This window comes from Pyrgilauda ruficollis, unplaced genomic scaffold (assembly GCF_017590135.1).
Source record: "Pyrgilauda ruficollis isolate IOZ18807 unplaced genomic scaffold, ASM1759013v1 scaffold12, whole genome shotgun sequence".
Lineage (NCBI taxonomy): Eukaryota > Metazoa > Chordata > Aves > Passeriformes > Passeridae > Pyrgilauda > Pyrgilauda ruficollis.
In genome coordinates, this window is record NW_024510321.1 from 18,980,343 (window position 1) to 19,001,783 (window position 21,441).

General features: G+C 38.6%; 1 protein-coding gene across 1 annotated transcript in view; it reads left to right on the forward strand.

Moving 5' to 3' along the window:
• FAM171A1 (family with sequence similarity 171 member A1) overlaps positions 1-18,263 on the forward strand; it is an 88,057-nt gene extending 69,794 nt beyond the window's left edge. Inside the window, exons 6-8 of the mRNA XM_041489524.1 lie at positions 10,798-10,914; positions 13,409-13,523; positions 14,157-18,263. Of these exons, the coding sequence (XP_041345458.1) occupies positions 10,798-10,914; positions 13,409-13,523; positions 14,157-15,861 (1,937 nt within the window). The 3' untranslated portion in view covers positions 15,862-18,263. The remainder of the gene's footprint in view (positions 1-10,797; positions 10,915-13,408; positions 13,524-14,156) is intronic.
• The last annotated feature ends 3,178 nt before the right edge of the window (positions 18,264-21,441 follow it).

Genomic DNA, 21,441 nt, shown 5'->3' on the forward strand with positions numbered 1-21,441 from the left:
ATCATTACTGCATGGAATACAATTTCTGCTCTAAAAAGCAGAAGTACTTCTCACTTTTAGAGGATGCAGAGAAGTGGCAGAAATACTACAGAGATATTTTAATCCTTAGTATATCATACGTTTTGCTGAGCTCATGATGAACTAATATGAACCCAGAGCATCTGACTGGAAGTGCAGAGATTTTCGTAGTTCCCACAAAAATGAGGCGTATTTGCATCTTATAGTAGCCAAAAATAACTAATGGCTTTTTAGGATGTTTACCATAAACAATCTGTATTTTCATGACCATGCTTTCTATCCTTGGGAAAAAAGCAGGAGAAGCAGCATAGTCTGCTTAAGGCTGAGAGTGGCTCCACTGACACTGATGAAACAAGCAGCCAGAAAAAACAGGCTGACATCAAAACAAGACAATCTGCTGCATCTATTTCATACTGTTCCAAATGAGATTTTTCATTATGAAGCAAACGTACTGCCTTGTGTGCACAGCAAGCAAATTAAAGCAGTAATACCATTTTGAATAGTTAATAAAATGAAGATCAGCTGTCAATGCCCTGGAGGTGTTTTAAGGGTAAGCAAATACACGTAACCTTGTTCTTGTGTTGGTCCACCACTGTTTCCTGCAGCATTTCTGAGTGTTTGCATTAATAAACACAGATGCATTGATTTTACAGAGACATTACATGCTGAAATGCAACTTAATCCCTCCATGCTGTGGACATGCCCACGTCCTGTGTTTCACACTACTGTAGGACAGTGGTTTCATTTCATGGTGTGCACTTAAAAGGTTTTGACATAGAGACAGGGATTCTCATTTCTGTGATCAGGAGTGCTCAGTGGGGTTTTCTGGAGTTGGGGTTTTTTTTCCCCTCTAACAAGCGCTTTGTTGGATTTCTCAAAATCTGGGGGCTGAAAAAATCATTTTTTCTTTATCCGTAAACAGATGGTTGGGATCATGACTTCTTCCGTCTATATTTGCCTTGATGTCAGTAGGATTTACAGCAGTATAATTAATCTCTCTATTCTTGGACACCAAATTTCTGTTAAAAACTTCTTTCTAGCCTTGTCCTCTTAAGTCAGAAATACCACAGATCCCAGTAGAAATGAAACTTTCTGCCTCCTGTGTCATCTCCAGCTCCCACCAGCTGGACTAAATAACACAGCACTTGCTCAGCTGTATTCTCCTCAGCCCCCATTTAAATGGTTTATGTTTTATGTTAAGGTGTCTGGTTTTCATTGGATTCAGGGAGGAAAACTGTTAAGTCCAGCATTCTCAATTTTAAGTCCCCTGTTTCATTCTATGTGGTATGACAGCATTATGTTGCACCTAGACCTCCAGATCCACATCTGCATGGACTTCAAAATTCTACCAAATATTCCAGTGTGCATAATATGAAAATGAGATTTATTAATATGATGCAGCTGCTAGTTAATTATTCCCATCCAATAATAGGAAAATGTTTTCAACACTGTTTTCAGTTGTGCGGCAAAGGACTCTGGAATGCAAGGGTTAATTCTTAGTCCTTTGGTTCATCTTCCTTAAAATATGTTACTTTTTGTGCACTACATGTAAATGAAGTTCAGAATACCATGTCTCTGTTCTTCCTTCTCCCCAAACACTTAATTGTACATCTTGGACGTGACCTTGTTGTCTTTCAATGACTGGCTTCTTTGCAGAGGAGGATCTTTCCCCGGTGCCTGAAATTTCAGAATATGGAGAAAAGTATCTTGGGGAATTCTTTGTAACTTCATAAAAAACAATGCTTTATGTACTCCCCTCTTCTTGGTTGATGCTTTCTGACTGCATTTAATGCCATAAAAATAGATTTCTAAATGCATTTAAAAGTCTGGTACTTTTTTTTCTGGGTAACGTTCTGCTGTCAGTGGTAAAATTTGTATTGATTTTTGTAGAACCAGAATTTCCAGATGTTCCTTCCTCAGCAAAATCAAGATAATGTTTTCTGTGCTCAAAAAAGTCATGAGGATATACTTATGTGTAAGCAGTATTGGTGCCCACTTGACTGCAATTTCATAGAGGTAAACTTATGCTTGTTTTTCATAGTGTTTATGGGGAGAGAGCAACAGCTACTGTCAGGCAGAAAATGTAAGCAGATTACTGTACATCTCCTGGTCTAGTTCACTGTGCATTGTTTGCAAATAAAATGATTTCTTAAAATCTCGGATTTAAGCTTCCCATATGGTAGCAGTGATAATCCACCCAAAAAAAATATTGTCTTTTAGTTTAAGAATAAAACATTTCTTTCTGTTGTGAATTTGATCAATTTCTGACAGCCACCACATTCATAACCCTGTGTGACTGACAGAAAATAAAAATTTAACAGAAACATTTGCAGCCTGTCACTTGATCTGACACTGGGTGTGAGTTTGTGCCTCTGACCTTGGAGAGATGGTCTGCATTTGGAGTGCATGCAGCTGCACACGTGGCCTGGGACTTCATACACTTCTCCATGAGTTGTAGTGGGTTTCCTATGCATGAGAAATGGATGTGCTCAGGAAATCACATTCCTCATCCCCAAAGGTTTCAGCTTAGTATAATCAGATCCAGAACACGTGGTTCTAGACCAGATTCAGTGGTTATATGGAAATTGGTTTGCAAAGGTGAAAATCACAGAATTTCAAGGTTAAGCTATTTTTGTAATTTAAAAATGCCTTGACTATTTGATTTTTACTTCCTTTTTAATCTCAGCTGGAAAGCTTAAATTATTCTTAAAGACTAAATACAGGTTCTTAACTAACTGCTCTCAAAGAATTTCATATTTTCTATGTTGCCATAGAAATGGCAGCTACCAAACCCAGCTTTTTACCATGTACAGTGTCTACATAATAGGTGCAGATACCATTTCAGAGTATCAGACAGACCTCAGCATTGAAAGGAAAAGAAGCTCTTCCTCTGATGCTTCACAATGTAGCTCACTGAGGTATGCTCTCACTCTCCTGATTCCTCCGGAGAGAATCATAGGAGACAGTTGTGCTTATTTATTAGTGTGTGTTTTCAAAATGGATGTTGTGGGTCACACATATGAAAGGGCATGAATGGATTGTTTCATCATCTGCCTGCCTAGTACAGCATTTGGGCTTCCTTTACAAAAAAGCAGATGAGGTATGGCATGAAGGGGATGCTTAAGGGAACGTTGAAGGAATCACATTGGTGCCAAAGTATAGTGATCTTTGTGCAAATAATCTACGAATATGTAGTCAAGGAAATAAAACTGAAAACAGATCCCTGGCTTCTGGGAGCAGGTTTTAATAATGTAATGTCATGTAGACAGCCCTATAGCTCCACCTATAGAAACCATGGCAGGAGAAGGTGGGAAGAGGCAGGCATCAAAACTTCAGAAATGGAGAAAACACCTTTGTGCTTATGCAACTGCCTCAGCTGAAGAAGACCTGGAGATTGGTGGGAATCCAGGCAGGAGTGGGCAGTGCTGGGATGGGGCTGGAGAGGCTGAGGACCTGGGAACTCCTCTCTCTGCAGCCTTGAAATGTTAGATCAAATCTCAGTGTGCCTCTGCTTCCACTTCCAGTTTGAAAAATAGAAACTGGATGTGAGGCTGAAGGAAGGAAAAGGCATGCAGTGTTTTGTGCATGTGCATTTATTTATTACACGTTCTAATAATTTTGTCAGTAACTGACTGAGTATGATTAGTAACATGGTAAAGCAAATTCTAAAGGCAGTATCTTTCATGTATACCAGTAGCTAGTGGTCCAACAGGCATAACTAAGCTTTTCCTTTTGAAATACAATTATTAACCAGTAATTATGTATGGAAGTAATTTTCTTTAATAAGTCATTTCTGTTCTGGCATTCTGGAAGGAAATAGTCCAAGGGGACCAAAGCCATGTGAGCAGTTCTGTGTACAATGTGCCCTGCCTTCTGCCCAGATATAATTAAGATTATTAAATAATGAAAACTGGTGTGTTCTTTTGTTAAACACTTGACAGGTGATTAAAGGGGAAAAATGAGAAGAGATGGAAAAACCCGCAGAGCTTCTCAGGCACAAACAATAAATTGAACTCGTTGATTTCCTTGCCAAAATCTTCAAGGTAGAATGGTAAAAGCATTTCCCTTTTAGTTAACGAAATAATGGTGGTGCTGCTAGAACAGGAGCAGGATTTAGCCCTGGCAGGGTTGTGTAACAAATTCTGTAAGAGTGGAAGAATAATGAGGGTATTGGGCTCTCAGAGCAGGGATGTTTATTTTTTGATGTTGCCTAGCAACCCTGAAAACAAAATTGTAATATTAACTTAAATACTATGAATTTTTAAACCCATGTGTATTGGGGGGAAGGTGAGGAGGAGAGTAAGCTCCACCAATATTCAGGAAGGAATTTTCAACTTCCATTTCAGGCTTTTAGCTTTTTAGAAAATGAACAAAAGTAAAACCAAAAATGTCATCCCTCTCAAGTACAACTTCCCATCCTGATGCAGATTAGAGGTGATTTTCAGTTGGAAGAAGAAATCTGATAAGCAGCTTTCAACTGGTAGAACGAAAAGCTACAATTTATGTATGTCATAACATGCTTTAGGAAGTTCTTTTCACAAACTTGCCCTTGATTAACTCTTCATAATAACACTGCCATTTGCAGTGTCTAAATCAATTACTTCTAGAAGCACTTTTAGTATGTTTTGAATATCCTTTGCTGGCCTACGCTGTCGGATAACAACCTGCCTCATTCCTTTTGACACGTAGATCTCTGTTTAACCGTGAATCTCTGCCTAAGCACGGCAATCTTATGAGACATCACAGACAGCACAAAAGAGATCCATGCTGAAAGAAAAGCACTTCTCATTAAGGAATGTTTATTTAAAACATCTATGCTATTAAGCAGTACAGTTAAAAATACCTTGCTTTTCTTTCCAAAGTACTTTTTTCCAGGGAAGATCATCTTGTGACTAAAAATAAATTAATACTATATGGGATTATGTTTAATTTTCTCTCTCACTAATTAAATCCTCTTATTTGTCAAACCTCTTGGATGGAAATTGTGTTATAAATCACACAGTTTTGGTTCCCTGCTTGAGTAGGATTGGATTATCCTATTGCCAGTTAAAAGCAACAAAATGAAAAGCAAACAGTATTTGATCAATGGAAGAATTTTCTACTGAAAGCTCACATGTAAAAGTAATTTATGGAAATAAACCACCATAGCTACCATGTATTTAAACACAAGCAATATTTAGGCTTTATGACTGTCCTTGGGGGAAGCTGCTGGCTGCAGCACACCCATCTGACAGTCATTTACTAGAACCATTTTGGTCAGTGATAGAAAGAACGCACAATCAAAGTCAGCAGAAGTCCCTGCAGCAGTGGTGATCTGGAAGGCTCTGAAATGGTCAGCTTGGGAAGTTAAAGCTGAAGCCAGCAGCATTATATACATCCTCCCAGAGAGCCAAGTTCTGTGCTGGGGTGCCAGCAAGAGAACTCCCCTCGCAGCCAGATCACAGGAGGGGAGGTTGTCCTCCTTCTCCTTGGCTGTAGCAAGAGTCCCGTGCATCTCTCCCTCGAGCAGATGGTGCTGTGGGGCACTCCTGCCCCACCAAGGCCAGTGGGAAGTTTGCCATTTGCTTGAGCTGGAGCAGCAGGGGATTGTCAGCATGCACAGTCACACCTGGAAGCCAGAGGGACATACAATTCCCTGGATTTCACAATTTAAAATAATAAAGCCTAGCTTTAAAATGTGGAAGCAATGTCTTACTCAGAGGCATCATGTGCTGCCTGCACCATTCGTGCTGCCTGGTTCCAGCAAGCTGTCACATCAAATAGATGATGTCTTTGAAGACAACAGGAGGTCTCTTCTGGGCAAACCAGCCATACCTGCAGTGACCTGACAGTGCAGGGGGATAATCTAGAATAGCTGTTCTTCAATGGCTTCTCTGCAATAGCTGCCCATCTGGGCACTCCTTGCTGAAAGTGCCATTTTTCAGATTCAGATGTAAACCAAATTAAATTACAAAAAGTTGTTGTTTAATGCTGAATGTGTCTTGAAATGGGGATTTAATGTGCAAACAATTTTTCTTAAATTTGCTCATGATAACTGCCCTTTGGCCTTCATTAGGCAAGTCCTAAAAGCTTCCTGAGATAAATGAGTGTGTTCATCACAATCAAAGTTACTGCAAAGTATTAAGATGCTTCTCTCTAGCAGAATTTGTCTCTCCTGCTCTGCTGAAATCTTGAACTTCTCTGATATTTTTGCAGTCAGATGGACATCAGCTTTCTTTATCTGATCATTCTTTGATTTGTGTATCTTTAAAGTACTCTGATTTTTATATTCTTTGCTGTGTTCTCTTACCTTGCTTTTGAGTTCCATATATGAAAGAGTGATGGGTAGATGCTTCTAAAGCTTTTTAAGAAAGAATGAAGAATAAATTTGTTAAGTTACATCATTTATTCCAAAAAGTCAGTAACAGGCAGTATAATTTTGGTGACAAAAGCATTACTTGTCTAGGTTCTCCTCCTGCTGTTAGTTTGAGCCAGAAGACAGCTCCCGTGACTTGAATCTTGGATCAGTGTGTTGGCTCCACTGAGCAGTAAGAGAGGAAAAAGAGGAAGAGAAATGTAAAAATGATCTATAAGCAAGAATGTCTCTATATATAGAAGTTTTCCATGAAGCACCAGAAAGTCTTTAAGAATTAATAGTGAATTGGCCCAAATCATGCAGTGCTTACAAACGATACTGAGCTTGCTGTTTCTGCTCCAAAGAGGCATGGACAAATTTTCTTTGGCATGACACAGTCTTGAACAAAAGTGATCACTTCCATTACATCCAGCTCTTTTTACTGGTTTGGTTGTGGGTTTTTTTAATAACCCTGTATTGCTTGTTACTTAACAATTATTACAAATCAAGTGTAGATATTGATAAGCAGCGAAGCTCATTGATTTTGCTGACTTGGGTGGGGGGAAGAAATAGATGTTACAGGATATTTGGAAAATAAATTAAAATTATTAGAACAAAGCATACAGGGAGGTAAGACCTCTCTTCTCTTCTAAATCCTTCTGCTTAGTTCTGCAGTTGTAATCCTGACAACACAGAAAAAATGAATGCTGCTTGCTCTTCTTCCATTTGCAGGCTACCACATAGGAATTAATAGAAAAATGGGCAAAGATCTTTACTGACTGCTCCAGTGTCCTCCTTTGCTTACAGCAGCGAGTGTGTGAGGACATAGAGGGTAATTAGCTTCATTTTTAGAACAGGAAAACATCTTGTTTTCCATTCCAAGGAAGAATCTGAGGCAGGATAGGGAATTCATTCTCAAGGCTGCACAGCAATGAACTCTTGGTCACGTAAGGCAGTGTGAAATGGCAGGAGCACAGCCAGTCATGATCAGGCAGTTGGGTTTTGCTCAATGGAAGGTCCAACATTAGTCATTACAGCAAGGCATTGCATGTAAGGAGCTGCAGGAACACTGCTTGCTTAATGATACTTGAAAAGCAACCAGGAAGTTAGAACCTATAAAGGATGAAATATGAGAGACCTGGAAATGCTGATGGATTTGCAGAATACTGGAGGTATGTCAGTTCCCTCCAGTAACACCAGGTTGGCTTTCAGCTATTTGATCACAAAAGAAACAATACAGGACTTTGTGTTTTCAGCTGTTTCCACTCAAACCTGTTTTGTTGCTGCTGTTGTAAAGGACGGAGTTCTTTGCTTTCTTCATCCCCTGATGTGGCAGGATGCTCTATTAGTGGACTACTGGTGAAACTTTACGAGGCAGATTAAGCACTGAAATGTTGGACAATAAAAGTATTAAAAAAGGGCTGACAATGAGATTGTGCACTCATGGTTCACAGGAACCCACACATGGTGTCATCCTGATGAAGGAACTTGGGGCGGTGCCATTTAAAAGTTACTATTTTCTGTCATAATACACCAATTTGTAGGGTATGGTCAAGAAAAGCTGCATCACTTTTGTTTAAAAATGACCAATATTGGATATATCTTTTATCCATTTGAAATATTTTAAATGCCCATAACAGAGAGATGGAATTACATTTTTCCTTAATTTATGCTGACCAGCACATTGCCTGGAGTATGTCCAGTGGTTACCAAGAACAGGTGAACTAAGTGAGCAGCAGACAAGTGTGGAACCTTTCTGAGGCTTGTGCAATGGATTCTTCATTGCTTCCATTGCAAGTAAGGGATTCCTGTTGTTGCTAAAATGTGAGCAACCTGAGCTGCTGCTCGTTTGGCAGGACAGCAGCAGAGCTCTGCTCATGGCAATAAGCCTGCAGCCTCTCTGAGCTTCTTGATGGCTGCATTATGCAGAGTATTACTGAGCAAAAGGCTTTTGGGAAGGCAGCAGGACTGCGTTCCTTGGCCTGCAGCATCGTGTAGGTAAAGCTGGACACAAGTTCCCCCTAGTGAGGGGATCAGCAACAGCTTCTGCTCGAGGAGGCAGCTGTAGAAATAGACACGGGAGGTACTGAACTTGGCTGAATTACATACGTCTGCACTCTGCTGGTGTGTGAATATAAAGGGGTTGGAGAATATAAGAAAATATGGAAAACTGAATGTATTCATCACCCAGGTCCTTCCTTTTATTTTTAATCAGCACTTTATATCTCTGTTGAAGTTTTATTTCACATTGTTGTGTATTTCAGTAGTTGGTGCATATTCTCATCATCCAGATCTTGCAGAAAAAGAAAAATTACAAGATTCAAGGTTACAGATTTTTTTAACCAAATGGCATTTTTAGAGACAAGGTAAAAGCAATTTGTGACCTTAAGGGCTATTTTTCACCTTCAGGACTATCAGTATGACTTCTTCCCTGAAAATGCATGGATAGAGAATCTGAAGGGTTAGTGGCCATGTTAGTGGAGAAAAATAAATCTACTTTTCCTAGATTTTCCAGAAACTTCACAGAACTGTGGACAATTGCATTCTATTTTTCCTGAAAATGTTTCCCTAAGAGACATAAATTAATGACTACATGAAGATGTTCTGCTACAGCAGTTATAAATGCCACCACATATGCAAATCTGTGTACACAGATTTTGGTCCTTTTAGTACTGTAAATCAAAATTACTTGTCTTGTGTGACTTTCTTTATAAAATAACAGATTATTGCTACCCTCTACAGACTGGAAATTATACTTGGAAAACTGATAATTACATCAGTAATTCCTTTACCCTGAACAAATTCAGTTTGGTTGCAAATACAGTTGGCATCTGGCAGTAGTAATCATCTAGATTTAGAAATCTTCTCAACCATGTATTCTTCTAAATAAACCTTTCACTGTATTCAGGTGTATTTATTATTAGCCTAAGACGGTGGTCTTACATAGGAAAAATCAGTAGTAGGGAGGAAATAAATACTCAAAAAAGCCATTCTGATGTGTAGAGGGTTTGCACAGGTGAGTAATGTAAGGAACACAGAATAAATCATCAGGATCTTTAATGTATTATAAAAACAACCAACCCAGCCGCAGCACCTCTTCTGTGTGTTCTGTACTTACTGCTGAGTGTTCAGATGACTGTCATCCAGAATGCTGTTCCTTAATCCTAAGTGACATCTAATGAAAAGCACGATTTTTGGAATTACAAGCAGGAGACTTATTTAAAGGAAGGGGAATCACAAGTGCATGATGTAGCTTTCCTTTCAAGTGAGCGTTTGATGCTGGGTAAGGGAAATAACAGCATTCTTCCCCCTTCAGCACAGAAATAGAGAACTTCACTACAGAAATGCAGAGGGGTTTATCCCTTCTCTGAACACAGATCAGCATCCTGGTAGTGGCCATCAAAATATGTGAGGCCTTAAGGAGGCCAGGCCCTCTATTATGGCACCCACTGGAGGTGCCAAGCCAGGACTGCAGGTCTGGGAAACACTCTCAGTGATTGCTCTTCATGTCAAGGCCAGCAGTTTCATTCCAAGAGGATGAATATAGGAGCAGTCTAAAAGCCATTCTGGGTATTTATTACATCAGAAATTAAGGTGACAGCCCCAGAATCAGGGATCTTAATGAATTACAAAAAGGTATTCAGCTGGTTCAGTTGTAAAGGTCTTCATGACCCAGCTCTTGGAATAAAAGTAATCTTCATGAAGTAGATAAACTCTCGACTAGTGCAGGTTGTCAGCCTGAACTTAAACACATTGCTTTAAAATTTGTAGTCTTACTTATTTTGAAATTATAATTTCATAATTCTAAAAAAAAAAAAAAAAAAAAAAAAAAAATTATTTCCTTTAAGAAACATGTTTTAAAAAACTCATCAACTGTTACCAAACAGTATTCCTGGGGGTTTTCTACAGATACTGAATGATTAATGGAGTTAATCACAGCAATGTAATTCTGGTCATTGGCAATAACTAAGCTTGCTTTCTGTATAGGAAGGCCATTTTGATGAAACATTTTCCTGTGTCTTCTAGAAGTTGACAGCCAGGGCTGAGAGAAAGGTGGTGTGTAGAACTCAAGTGTGGTCAGAGAGATGTGATGTCTCTTGAACTACATTTTTTAAGTGGACTGTCTCCATATAATCAGCTTCAGGAATATCCATCTTCAAAACAGGGGAACCCAATATGACAATAAATGCTTTCTTTTAACAGATTTTGAAGATTTACTAGTTTTATTTAATCTTGAAGGTTTTGGGTTTGGGGTTTTTTTGCTTCTGAGAAAGCCGTGGGTGCTCTCAAATGCCAGTGACCAGAAGGCACAACTTCCCACTTCATAGCAACATACACAGACCCTACTGCACATGGATAGGTTTTGTTACTGCTTGATTTTCCTCTTGTTTGCAGAGGAATGTGCGAATATCTGTAACAACTTCCTACAACTTCTACATTTACAGGGACATGGCTGAAGAGTAGTTTGGGCATTGTACAACAAGAAGGAAATCAGTTAACTTGGACTTATATTGCACCTCAGCTGGGCTACTGGGTTGCAGCTATGTCACCTACTATCCCAGGTAAGATGGATTTGGATTTTATAGATATTTGCAGCACTGGGTAATTAGTTATTTATTTATAATGTTTATATTTTTCAGAATGACCTCATCTGAGATGCCACAGCTTGATCAATAATGGATTATTAGAAAACAGAAATCAGAAAGTAAAAGGGTTAAATCTTTTCAGGATTGTGTGGGTCAACCCTGATGCTCAAAATATCTGCATCATTTCAATGGGGAACATTTCAAAGTGTTCCTGCTTTGATGGATTTGTGTCACCACTGCCTGGCAGAGCCATTGCTAGAAAATTATGGGAGTCATAGCATCAGTGTGTTGGTGTTCCAGCAGACAGAAGAACAGGTGCTGTGAAGTTTCTTACAGAAACTCACAGAGATATGAGTTCACCTAAAACCAGCATTGTCCTGGGTTAGACACTTGATGCATGGATGGATTGACACTTTGTTCCCTTTGCACTGAAGATGCCCATTTTGCCCTGAGTTATGCTTTGCATCATCTTGGTGACTGATTAATTTACACTGTGAATAACTTAGCTTAGGAGTTCTAGGAGGTATTTTAGAGTGGCATTAGTACAGAGCTGATTGGTTGCCATCTGCAAACTTCTTGGCATAACTGTAAAAATGACTTTGAACTAGGCATTAATTATATGTGCTTTTGGAGATTATTAATGCTGCAACTTCTGGTTCCTTTTTTTCTGTCTGTACCTGCCTCAGATTTCTTGGAAGTAGCTCTTCAGTCACCAATAATCTGAGATACCTCTGTGTATAAAAGAGCCAGTCAGTCAATCAATCAATCAAAAAAAAAAAAAAAAAACCAAAAAAAAAACCACCCAACCCAGAACTCCTTACAGATTTTATTGGGTTTTCCAGATAAAAACTTAATCCAGTAGAAATGAAAATGTGCTTGCCTTGGCTGTGCAAGCTCAATAAACTAAATATAACCAACAAAACGAAACTCTCACATGAGGATAGGTTTTAAAGTCTACTCATACATATCATTAAGTTGTTTCATAATATGTGAGCTTTTTATTTGAGGTTCTATTAAATTATAGAAATTAAATGCTGGGTTATTCAGCTGATTCATTGCTGAACAAAATTTAGAGGCAGGTGCAGATCTGAATAGGCTATCATATTAAATTTAATAGAATTTTACAAAATAATTGTTCTTGAAGAAAAAGCAACTGCTCTCAGCCAAACATTTCCCAGTACAGCTCTGTCCCAGATTGCAAGGAAGTTACACTAGTCATGGAATTGTGCTTGTAACTCTGAGGTTAGAAGGCCTGTAACTCTTAACAAGAGAAGGCTTATTGTCCTTGTGATTTACCTTGTATGGCAGAGTTGCTTACTTGTATTTTACTTTTCCTTCCTTCTAGGGCTAGATCTGAGTTCCTAAAACTCTGTTGCAATGAGAACAACATTTTCATGAAAAATTCAAGTGATTTATCTTGCCTTCTTTTTGCTTAATGTCCTAAAGCAACAGTAAATTCAATTATGTAATGGTAGTGGTGGGACAGAATGTATAAATATTCAGATTTCCCAAGCGCAATATAATTTATGTTACTTTTAATGAGTTAATGTATTTTTCTATATTTTATCTCCTAATTGAATCTATTTGATTTCTTATCTCAAAAATGGACACAAATTATCTTTGTTTTCCTAGCAGTGGCTCTACAGACCACTCAAGATCCACAGATGAGGGTTTGCAAACTTTTATGACCTGGACCCTCTAAGTTGGCCAAGTCTGCTGTCCTTCACAGTACACGCATGTTAGTTTGCCAGCTGGTGCTGTACCTCCTTGCCTGCAGATGAAAATTTGGGTCTTTATTTCAAAATCATTATAAGGATTTTACAAACCAACTGGGTCACACATGCATAATTGTGAACAGATGTTGTCCACATGTGTGCATTCCTTTGTGTGTTAGAACATTTACTAAGTGTTATTTAAACCTGGAGTTACAACACTGTTTCACTAGTGGCCTGTTAATTAAAGCTACTGAAGATCTGCTTGGCTTCTTGGCTTGATGTAGACTTCAGAGCACCAACACATCTCCCAGCAAATCCTGTACTGCACTGTGTGTACTGTTTGGTGTGAAGGGCCACAGATGTTAAAGAACAGTTGTTGCCCACAGTGTTGCTTTGTGCATTACAGTGCTGGGAGATGCTGAGATGGATTTTCTCCAGTGGTGAGAGCTTTTTTGGCACATGGTGTCAGCTTTAGGACCTGGAAAGCAGCATTCACTGATGCATGCTCCCATTGAAACTAACTGCTTTTCCACAGAATGAGCTAGTTGGACTTGCAGTCATGAAAACCAGCACATGCTTTCTCCACAACTTGCTCCCTTCTCCAGAGATGGTCTGTTAGTAGGCACCAGGGCTTTGAGCAGCACTTGCTTAGCACCCTCATTATAAGGGAAAGTGACCCTCTCCTTGTTCAACTGTTGTTCCTCTTCCTATTTGCAGATTATTACAGGTCTAAATTCTCTTTTCTGGCCTTCCAGGTCCCGTTGTAACACACGACATTACCAGCTATCACACAATGTTTCTTTTGGCAATTTTAGGAGGGATGGCTCTCATACTTCTAGTCTTGCTGTGTCTGCTTTTGTATTACTGCAGGTAAGATTCACCAACCTGGTTACTTAGTTCGTGTTGAAAATACAAGCTTTTTTGTGCTTTTGAAATTAAAAACTTCTGTATGTAAACATTTTTCCTTTGGGAGGAAAGAAAGGCAAGCAAACACTTGAAAAAGAAAGAAACAGTGAGATCAGATTTCCTGTGTTCCTGGTTACATGCAGCATATAAATCCCTGCCTTTGGGAGGATGGTAGCTGATTGAATCACACACATCTGTACCTGTGTTCTCCATGTAATTTCCTATCAAACATGGGCATAGGTTCAAGATTTCTCTACCTGTTATGCATTTGCAAATGATCTTTCTATTGGCATTGTATTAAAATGAGTGTTAAATTATCAGCAAATGCCTACTAATGAGTGATTTTATACTTGCCTTCTCTAGACATTTACCAGTTTGTAATTGGTACTTGAGGTATTTCCCAAATGACATTAGTTATTCTTTAATTTATCTTCGCTGCTGGGATAAGCTTTTAATTTTTATATTATGTAATAAAAGTTCAATTCCCCTAATACTAATCACTGCTTAAAAAGTCTTCTGTTAAGACACACTTGCTTCTCTTGTTTCTGTGTACAACATTCATAAATGTATAACTTCTCTTGTTACTGGCTTTTATAGAAGAAAATGTCTAAGACCACGCCAACATCATAAGAAACTGCAACTTTCGACAGCACTGGACACTTCTAAGAAGGATCAAGCAACCTCAATGTCCCATATAAATTTAATATTTTCACGTCGTGAGTCAGAATTTCCAGGTGGATTGTCCGTTGCTAGCAATGGACACGCTGAAAACTCAGGGGCAAAGGAATTAATCAGTGCTGTCCACATGGAGATGGTATCACCTACTGGAGAAGCAGATATGCATACACCTATGCTCAAACACTCCTTCAGTACTTCCCAGGAGTTTAGCTCCCGAGAGGAACTGCTCTCTGACAAGGAGAAAGACAAGAGCAGAATTTCCTTGGATGACCTGACTCCCAGTGGGTCTCTAAGAAAAGACTACCACAAGTCAGCAGATAGTTTTCCTCTAAAGACAAGAAAATCTACAGAAACAGCTGAAGGCTATGAATCCCCTATCAAAGATGAGTATAGGAGAAGTTACAATGCTATGCTGTCTCAGCCTTTATTTGAAAAGCAAGAGAGAGAAATTCAAGTATCTATGAACCATATTGCTACTGGAAGTAAATACAATATTCAGGAACAAATATACCCCACACCTTCAGCCCCTGAAAAAGAGCTGCTGGACTGCAGACCTACTGATTGTATGATGTCCCGTTCAGTTGATCACCTTGAAAGACCTACGTCTTTCCCTCGACCAGGTCAGTTAATCTGCTGCAATTCTGTTGACCAAGTCAATGACAGTGTTTACAGAAAGGTTTTGCCTGCACTGGTCATCCCAGGTCATTACATGAAGCTGCCCGGAGAGCACCCTTTTGTTAGCCAGCCCCTGGTTGTCCCAGCTGACCAGCAGATTGATCTAGAAAGACTTCAGGCTGAGCTTCCTAACCCTCACGCACGGCTTTTCCCACACCCTGCCCAGCAGCTGCAGCCCCAGCAGTTGGCATCCCAAGCAATATCTCAGCAGCATTTGCAAGATGCAGGTGCAGCTGAGTGGAGTCAGCAGAATGCTTCCATGTCTGAATCTATTTCCATTCCTGCCTCTCTTAACGATGCATCCCTGGCTCAGATGAATAGCGAAGTGCAGCTTCTTACAGAAAAGGCTTTGATGGAATTAGGAGGTGGAAAGCCATTGCCTCATCCTCGAGCGTGGTTTGTTTCTCTAGATGGGCGTTCAAATGCTCACGTTAGACATTCATACATTGATCTCCAAAGAGCTGGTAGGAACGGGAGTAACGATGCCAGTTTGGACTCTGGTGTTGACATGAATGAACCAAAATCTGCCCGAAAGGGAAGAGGAGATCATCTGTCTGCGCCACAGAGTCACCCCCCAGTGCAGGAGCACCAGCAGAGAGAGCGGAAGGTTTCAGACAGCACAGCTTACACACAGCTTGTGTACTTGGATGATATGGACCAAAGTGGCAGCGAGTGTGGAACAGCAGTTTGTAGCCCTGAGGACAATGCTCTCCGATGCCTCCTAGAAGGCACCAGTAAGAGAAGTGGTGTGCAGCTGCCCAGCCTGCAGGAGGAAACCAGAACTGTGGATACCAAACCAGAGCCATTAACTAGTCCTGAACATGGAACATCCGTTCAAGATGATGATGATGAAGATGAGGAGGATGAGGAAGATGACCAAGGTGAAGATAAGAAGAGTCCTTGGCAGAAACGAGAGGAAAGACCACTAATGACTTTCAATCTAAAATGAGCTATTGTGAAAATCCACCCTTCAGTGGAGTATAAAATTGCCAAATATCCTTTCTGTGGAAGTGCTTGATATTTTTTTTCTTTTTTTCTTCTTCTTTTTTTTTATATTGTGGAGAGAAAAGAGAAAAACAAACTGTGGTGAGCAACATTTGAAAGAACTTAAATGCATTACTGTGTAAATGTTAGAAAAGAATTAAAATCATTCCTCTGATTTAACAGCTGCCTCCAGTGAGATAGCTGAACAAAGAGTGTGATTGTTATTCCATATACTTGATATTGGTCATCCAGGATGTTGAAAATACTGACAAATTGTTTTGGTTGGTTTATGACCTCAATCTCCTTATGAATGGGAGCTGGTAAAGCTTTTGTTTTGTAGGCCAATTTTATGTTGATAATGCTACTGAAAGTATCTTAAAAACAGGAGTTTGACACATGGTGTCCAAAATTGTGCATTATCTCAATGAAAGGCTATGCATTGCTGCTTTTAGTAATATTTTGCTTATACTATGCTTTTCTTAATTTTACGAGTTGGTTGTAAACATATTATGTCCTTTATTATAAACTACTCAGCAATTTATTTTAATGTACAACTGCAGGAAACTTGAGTAGCATCCCTTAGCATTGAAGCCTTTTTATGAAACCAAACTGAACTTTGTGTCGACTAAGATTCCTCCAATTCTGGTACCATTTTCTCAAAGTGCCTTTTTTACAGTAACAATGAACAGTCCCTTCTTTTGCTAAGTCCTTTTAATTGACCCCATTTGAGATTTTATAAACTTCTGAACTTCTACCTTTTATTTTAAGCTGCATGCCAAGAGTCCCATTTTGTGCTGAGCATTTCTCATTTCAATACAGTGTATTCTGTAGCTATCATGTATATTGTGGATTCTGTTTAGCCAGGATAGACTTAGAAGACATTTTAAAGGGCCCAGAGTAGCCAAGAAGATAGTTTCATTGACTGTATATATTGTTAGTTTCCTCTGGAATGCCATGAGCTAATCATGCTCATATAAAATGGACTATCGACCGAGCAAGTGGACTGAATGTGTCTAGAAAAATTTGGGGAAAATACAAATGTACTATCCAAAAGTGCCAGAATTACTCTTCTGTGCTTTTTCCATACAGAGCTGCTTGGTTATCAAAAAATTATAATTGAAAATAAACTGCAAAAAGTATACTTGTGGATTTTTTCCTCTCTAAATGGTTATCACATTATTTTATGGTATTTAAAAAGAAAAATACTTTGGTTTCATTTTTCCTGTGCATATTTATGCTCGTGTGACTTACTTTCTTTTGCAGTTCTCATGAGCTTAAGTCAATAATGAAATTTGGACCCTTTTCAGAAAAGCATCCTGCATATTTATCATTATCTTGATAAATACGTAATGATTTGCTTAAGTATCACTGAAGACATTGGAAATGAAATCCTGGTATCACCAAAATTTCCTGTGGAGTCACACTTCCCGTGGGCCAGTTTTCTTTCTGAGATTAATGTGGGTACTCACACTTACTGCACTCTTCTCACTTTTTCATGAATTGGGTTCAAAGAAGAGGAAGTATGTGACTTCCACTTTTGTGGAATCCTTCATATACATTCAGTTTATCATGTTTCATTCAGTTATTTTTATGCAGATTAGCAGCAGTCATGCTTACTAAAGTTAATACGTAATCTCCAAAGTAATTTAAGTGCTATATAGTTCCTATTTAATTTGTATAATAAGCCCCAACTCACATTCATTGCTTTATTTTCAGTAAATTTCAAGGTTTTCGTAGCAAGTGAGTCTTGTAATTTCCATATTACTCTGTGTCTTACCTGGGACCCTGATCTCTAGCCAGGAGTTGAATCCTGATTTCCTAGTTCCCAGGTCAATGCTCCTTTTCATCCACAAAGCCAGATCACCTTTTGCTTTGGTTCATGTTTGAAAGTGGTATATGTTGTAAAAGGAATCTGAAATATTGTGGAGTGCACTGAATATTGAAATCACCATATTAGCACTAAATTACATTTTACTCATTGTGTATGTGGCAGGTCCTTTCCTGTTCTGTTTAGAAATTTTGTACTGACCACCTGTGAACTGGTTTTGGGCTCTGGCTTACTTATTGTCAGTTTGTGCAAGGTCACTGAACAGAAAAATATGACTTTAAGGGCATAGTATTTATCAGATGTCAGTAAATGCTGGTAATACAGTGTCACTTATTAATCAGAATGCTGCATAAGTAAACATTCTGAATAAAATTTCCGCATACTAGAATTATTGTGCTATTTAATTTCCAGTTTTCTGTTGTCTTAAATCTGTCATTTTAAATTACATTATTTTTTCACATTCCTTTGCAAAGTTTCCATCATTGCTATCTTGTAAAGTGAGATTGTTGCTATTAAATTGCAGTGGTTTGTTTCTTTAATTGTGTTGGTTTTATGTTCATTTGATGATTTGTGGTTCTAATACAGCAAATATACTTGAACAAACACAATGTGGGTATGTTTCAAATCTTTAAAATAGCATTTTTTAATTGGCGTGATAGTTTAATTTTGCAAAATACATCGTTTATGAAGTGAATTTCTATATATCCACACCTGGGCCATATGCTAAATGAAGCTGGAACAGAGTTAATGCAGTTCAGGTAACAGGTTAAGATTAGAGTTTGTTATGCCTAATCTAAAAGTCCAGTGATAAATTCTGTGTTTTAATTTTCAAAAACTTACTGACGCAGATACATCAGTAAAATACAAAGAAATTTTCTTGCTTTATATTGTACTTGCACAGTGAAGCAAGTACTAATAAAGCTTATAAAACACAAAGAACAAAGTATAACTTGAATAGGTCTTGGCATCAGCAGCTCCAAGTCCATAGAAGATAAGCTAGAAAAGCAATTGTTTTCTTATTTTATGATGGCAGATATTAGTAGGGAAAAAACGCAAGTTTGTAATGACAAAGCTTACAAAAATAATGAAAATATGTTTGTCTTAAAAAAAATACTAGAAACAAATCTTGAAATTTCAGGTTCATTTATATCACAAACTTTCAGAAATCTTAGCACTGTTGGGAGTTAATACACTCATTAAGAGTGCATTCGCTTCATGGTTGTCCCTCAGCTCCCACTTTCTTCCTGCTCAAATACTTGCTTCTCAAAGCTTATTAAACTATCTCTAAAGCACCTTGACTTACTGTGATAATGACTTCTTACTATTTGATTAAGTGCTTTGTCAGGGTGCCAACATGCTAAACCCTTTGCAAATACAGGGACAAAAACTGGTTACTGCCTCGGAGCATTTGCAATCTAACATATTAGACAAATATACAAACTTGTGCTTCTGATCTGAGGTGAACAGATTACAAAGGAAGGCCCAGCATTTGGAAATGGCTCATAATACCTTTCTTTGTTAGAGGGAGGACTGAGTAGCTTTAGTAGAGTGAATGAAGCACTCTTGAAATGCCTTGGCAATATTTTAATTTTCTGCCCTTCATTCTATTCATGAATGCTCTCAGGAACCAATTTTATCTCACTACTCTGAACCAATATGTTTGAAATTGGTAAGAAATCAAATGTCCTATGTAGACTTTAGCCTATAAATAGTACAGGTATAAATGAGCAAGTGTTAGATGAGATATTTACTCTTACTCTAGGAAGGTCTGTAGTGAACCAAAAAGACTTTTTTTTCTTAACAAGATTCATCTGGGAATTAAAATTTATTGTAACACAGTAATCAGCTGTCAATAGTCTGTAACTTGGAGCATGGTAGGGTCCATGCAGTACATCCTTCGACTTGGTCAAAGAAGAAGAGTGTTTACTTTTTTAAAACACATGTGCAACAGATAGGGTTTTTCTGAATCACTGCTGCCGTTTGGTCTCTCCAGCATTTGAAATTCAAGTTGTGGTATCTGCCACCTGGTGGTGAACTGCTTCTCCAGACGTGCTGTGTGTGAGGCAGTTTATCATTTCAATAAAAGCACAGTTAACAACTTCACTAACTCCAGCAGGCAGCTGGAACAGAATCATCAGTAGTTTCCTGGGCCTGCTGTCAGTCCAAGTGCAGGGATCCCTGTCAGCTGAGAGACCTTGCCCAGCCTCTTTGCTGGGGGAGTATTCTGCTTATGACATCTCCATTCAAATCAAAATTCATCATCACTGATGGTTCTGTATTCTGCCTTGTGAATAGCACCTTGGCTTTAGAATAAGATAAAATAAAACCAAATTTAACTGCTGTTTCCAAAGTTGAGGAAAATAGGAGCAACTCCATTATTCTTTCCTGTTCTCTGCTAACAGACAGAACAACTGGCAGGTTCAACACTAATGCTTCATAATGCTAACCTTACTATTGTTCTGTGTGTGTGTGTATATATACACACACATTCACACATGATTTATAATATATATAATAGTATGTTATGTCATATGCCATGATAGATACCTACATACACTATATTTTCATCATATGTGCTATTTTCATTTCCATGCTGTAAAACAATTGGAGTTGGAGCTTCAGGTGAACAAACAGGCAGCTGTCAAGTGCAATTTTCAGAACAGAGGAGTATTTTTTATTACATTTATTCATGTAATTCCAACTGTTAAATTGAGACCAGGTACTGTCTTCTATTTGTCAGTAATAGCAGAAAGGGTATCTAGTTCTTTTCAGCTGTAATCCTCTGGTATCCACAGGTAATTACTTTGCAAACTGTGGCACCTGGTCTATTATCACTGAACTGAAGTATTTCTTGCTTTATTGATGTACTTTTCTTCTAGCAATGAATAGTGCCAGTTAGTTTGTTTGATCATTAAATAGCTATTCTGCCTTAGAAACTTACAGGCACAGGGAAGGAAAATGTGATGACAACAGGGAGGTACAAATGAAATACTTGTTTACAGGTTGTTTTTGTGGTTCTGTAAAGAAGGACTTTGTGTTCACATGACTAGAAAGACAGACTCCTCAATAAACCAAACAGAGGAATGCTCCTGACAGTTTTATATTATAAAGGGATGAAATAGTTCTTAAAATAATGCTGTGAGATGAGAAATCCCACTTTTAAAGGAATGGCTGGTCCTGCTGCAAGAGAGGTTGGGTATCAAAACTGAAAGAATTTATTTGAAGTGGGTCCTGTTACAAGCACTGTTTTTTAAGGGGTTTTGTTGAGTTACTGGTTGTAGGAAGTTTAGAAAGCTTGGAGATGAGAAAGCTATGGGCCTCGGCTTCTGTCTCCTCTCTCTTCAAGGAATGCCCCTTCTATAAACACAACTCTCTGATTCTGCTTTAAGTTTTGTGCCATGCTGTGAGGCCACACATCAGTGGGACAAACAATGTGACACCCTAAGATTCGACTTTTCAGTGAAGCTACTTTTAGATGTTGGTGAGGTCAAGCTTGCTTTCTATCTATGCTATTTGCTCTAACTCATATTTAACACCTTGCAATCCTGCATTAAATAATAAAATAAAAATGAGAGAAGCAAAACATGATAGCCAGGTTCCCCCAGTGAGAAGTGTATTTGTCTTGACAGCTGGATTGGTCTTTCATTCCTTGAAATCCTTGAAAGTATGCTTAGATAAGTGTGTGTGTGCATGCACACATGCATGGATACACATTCA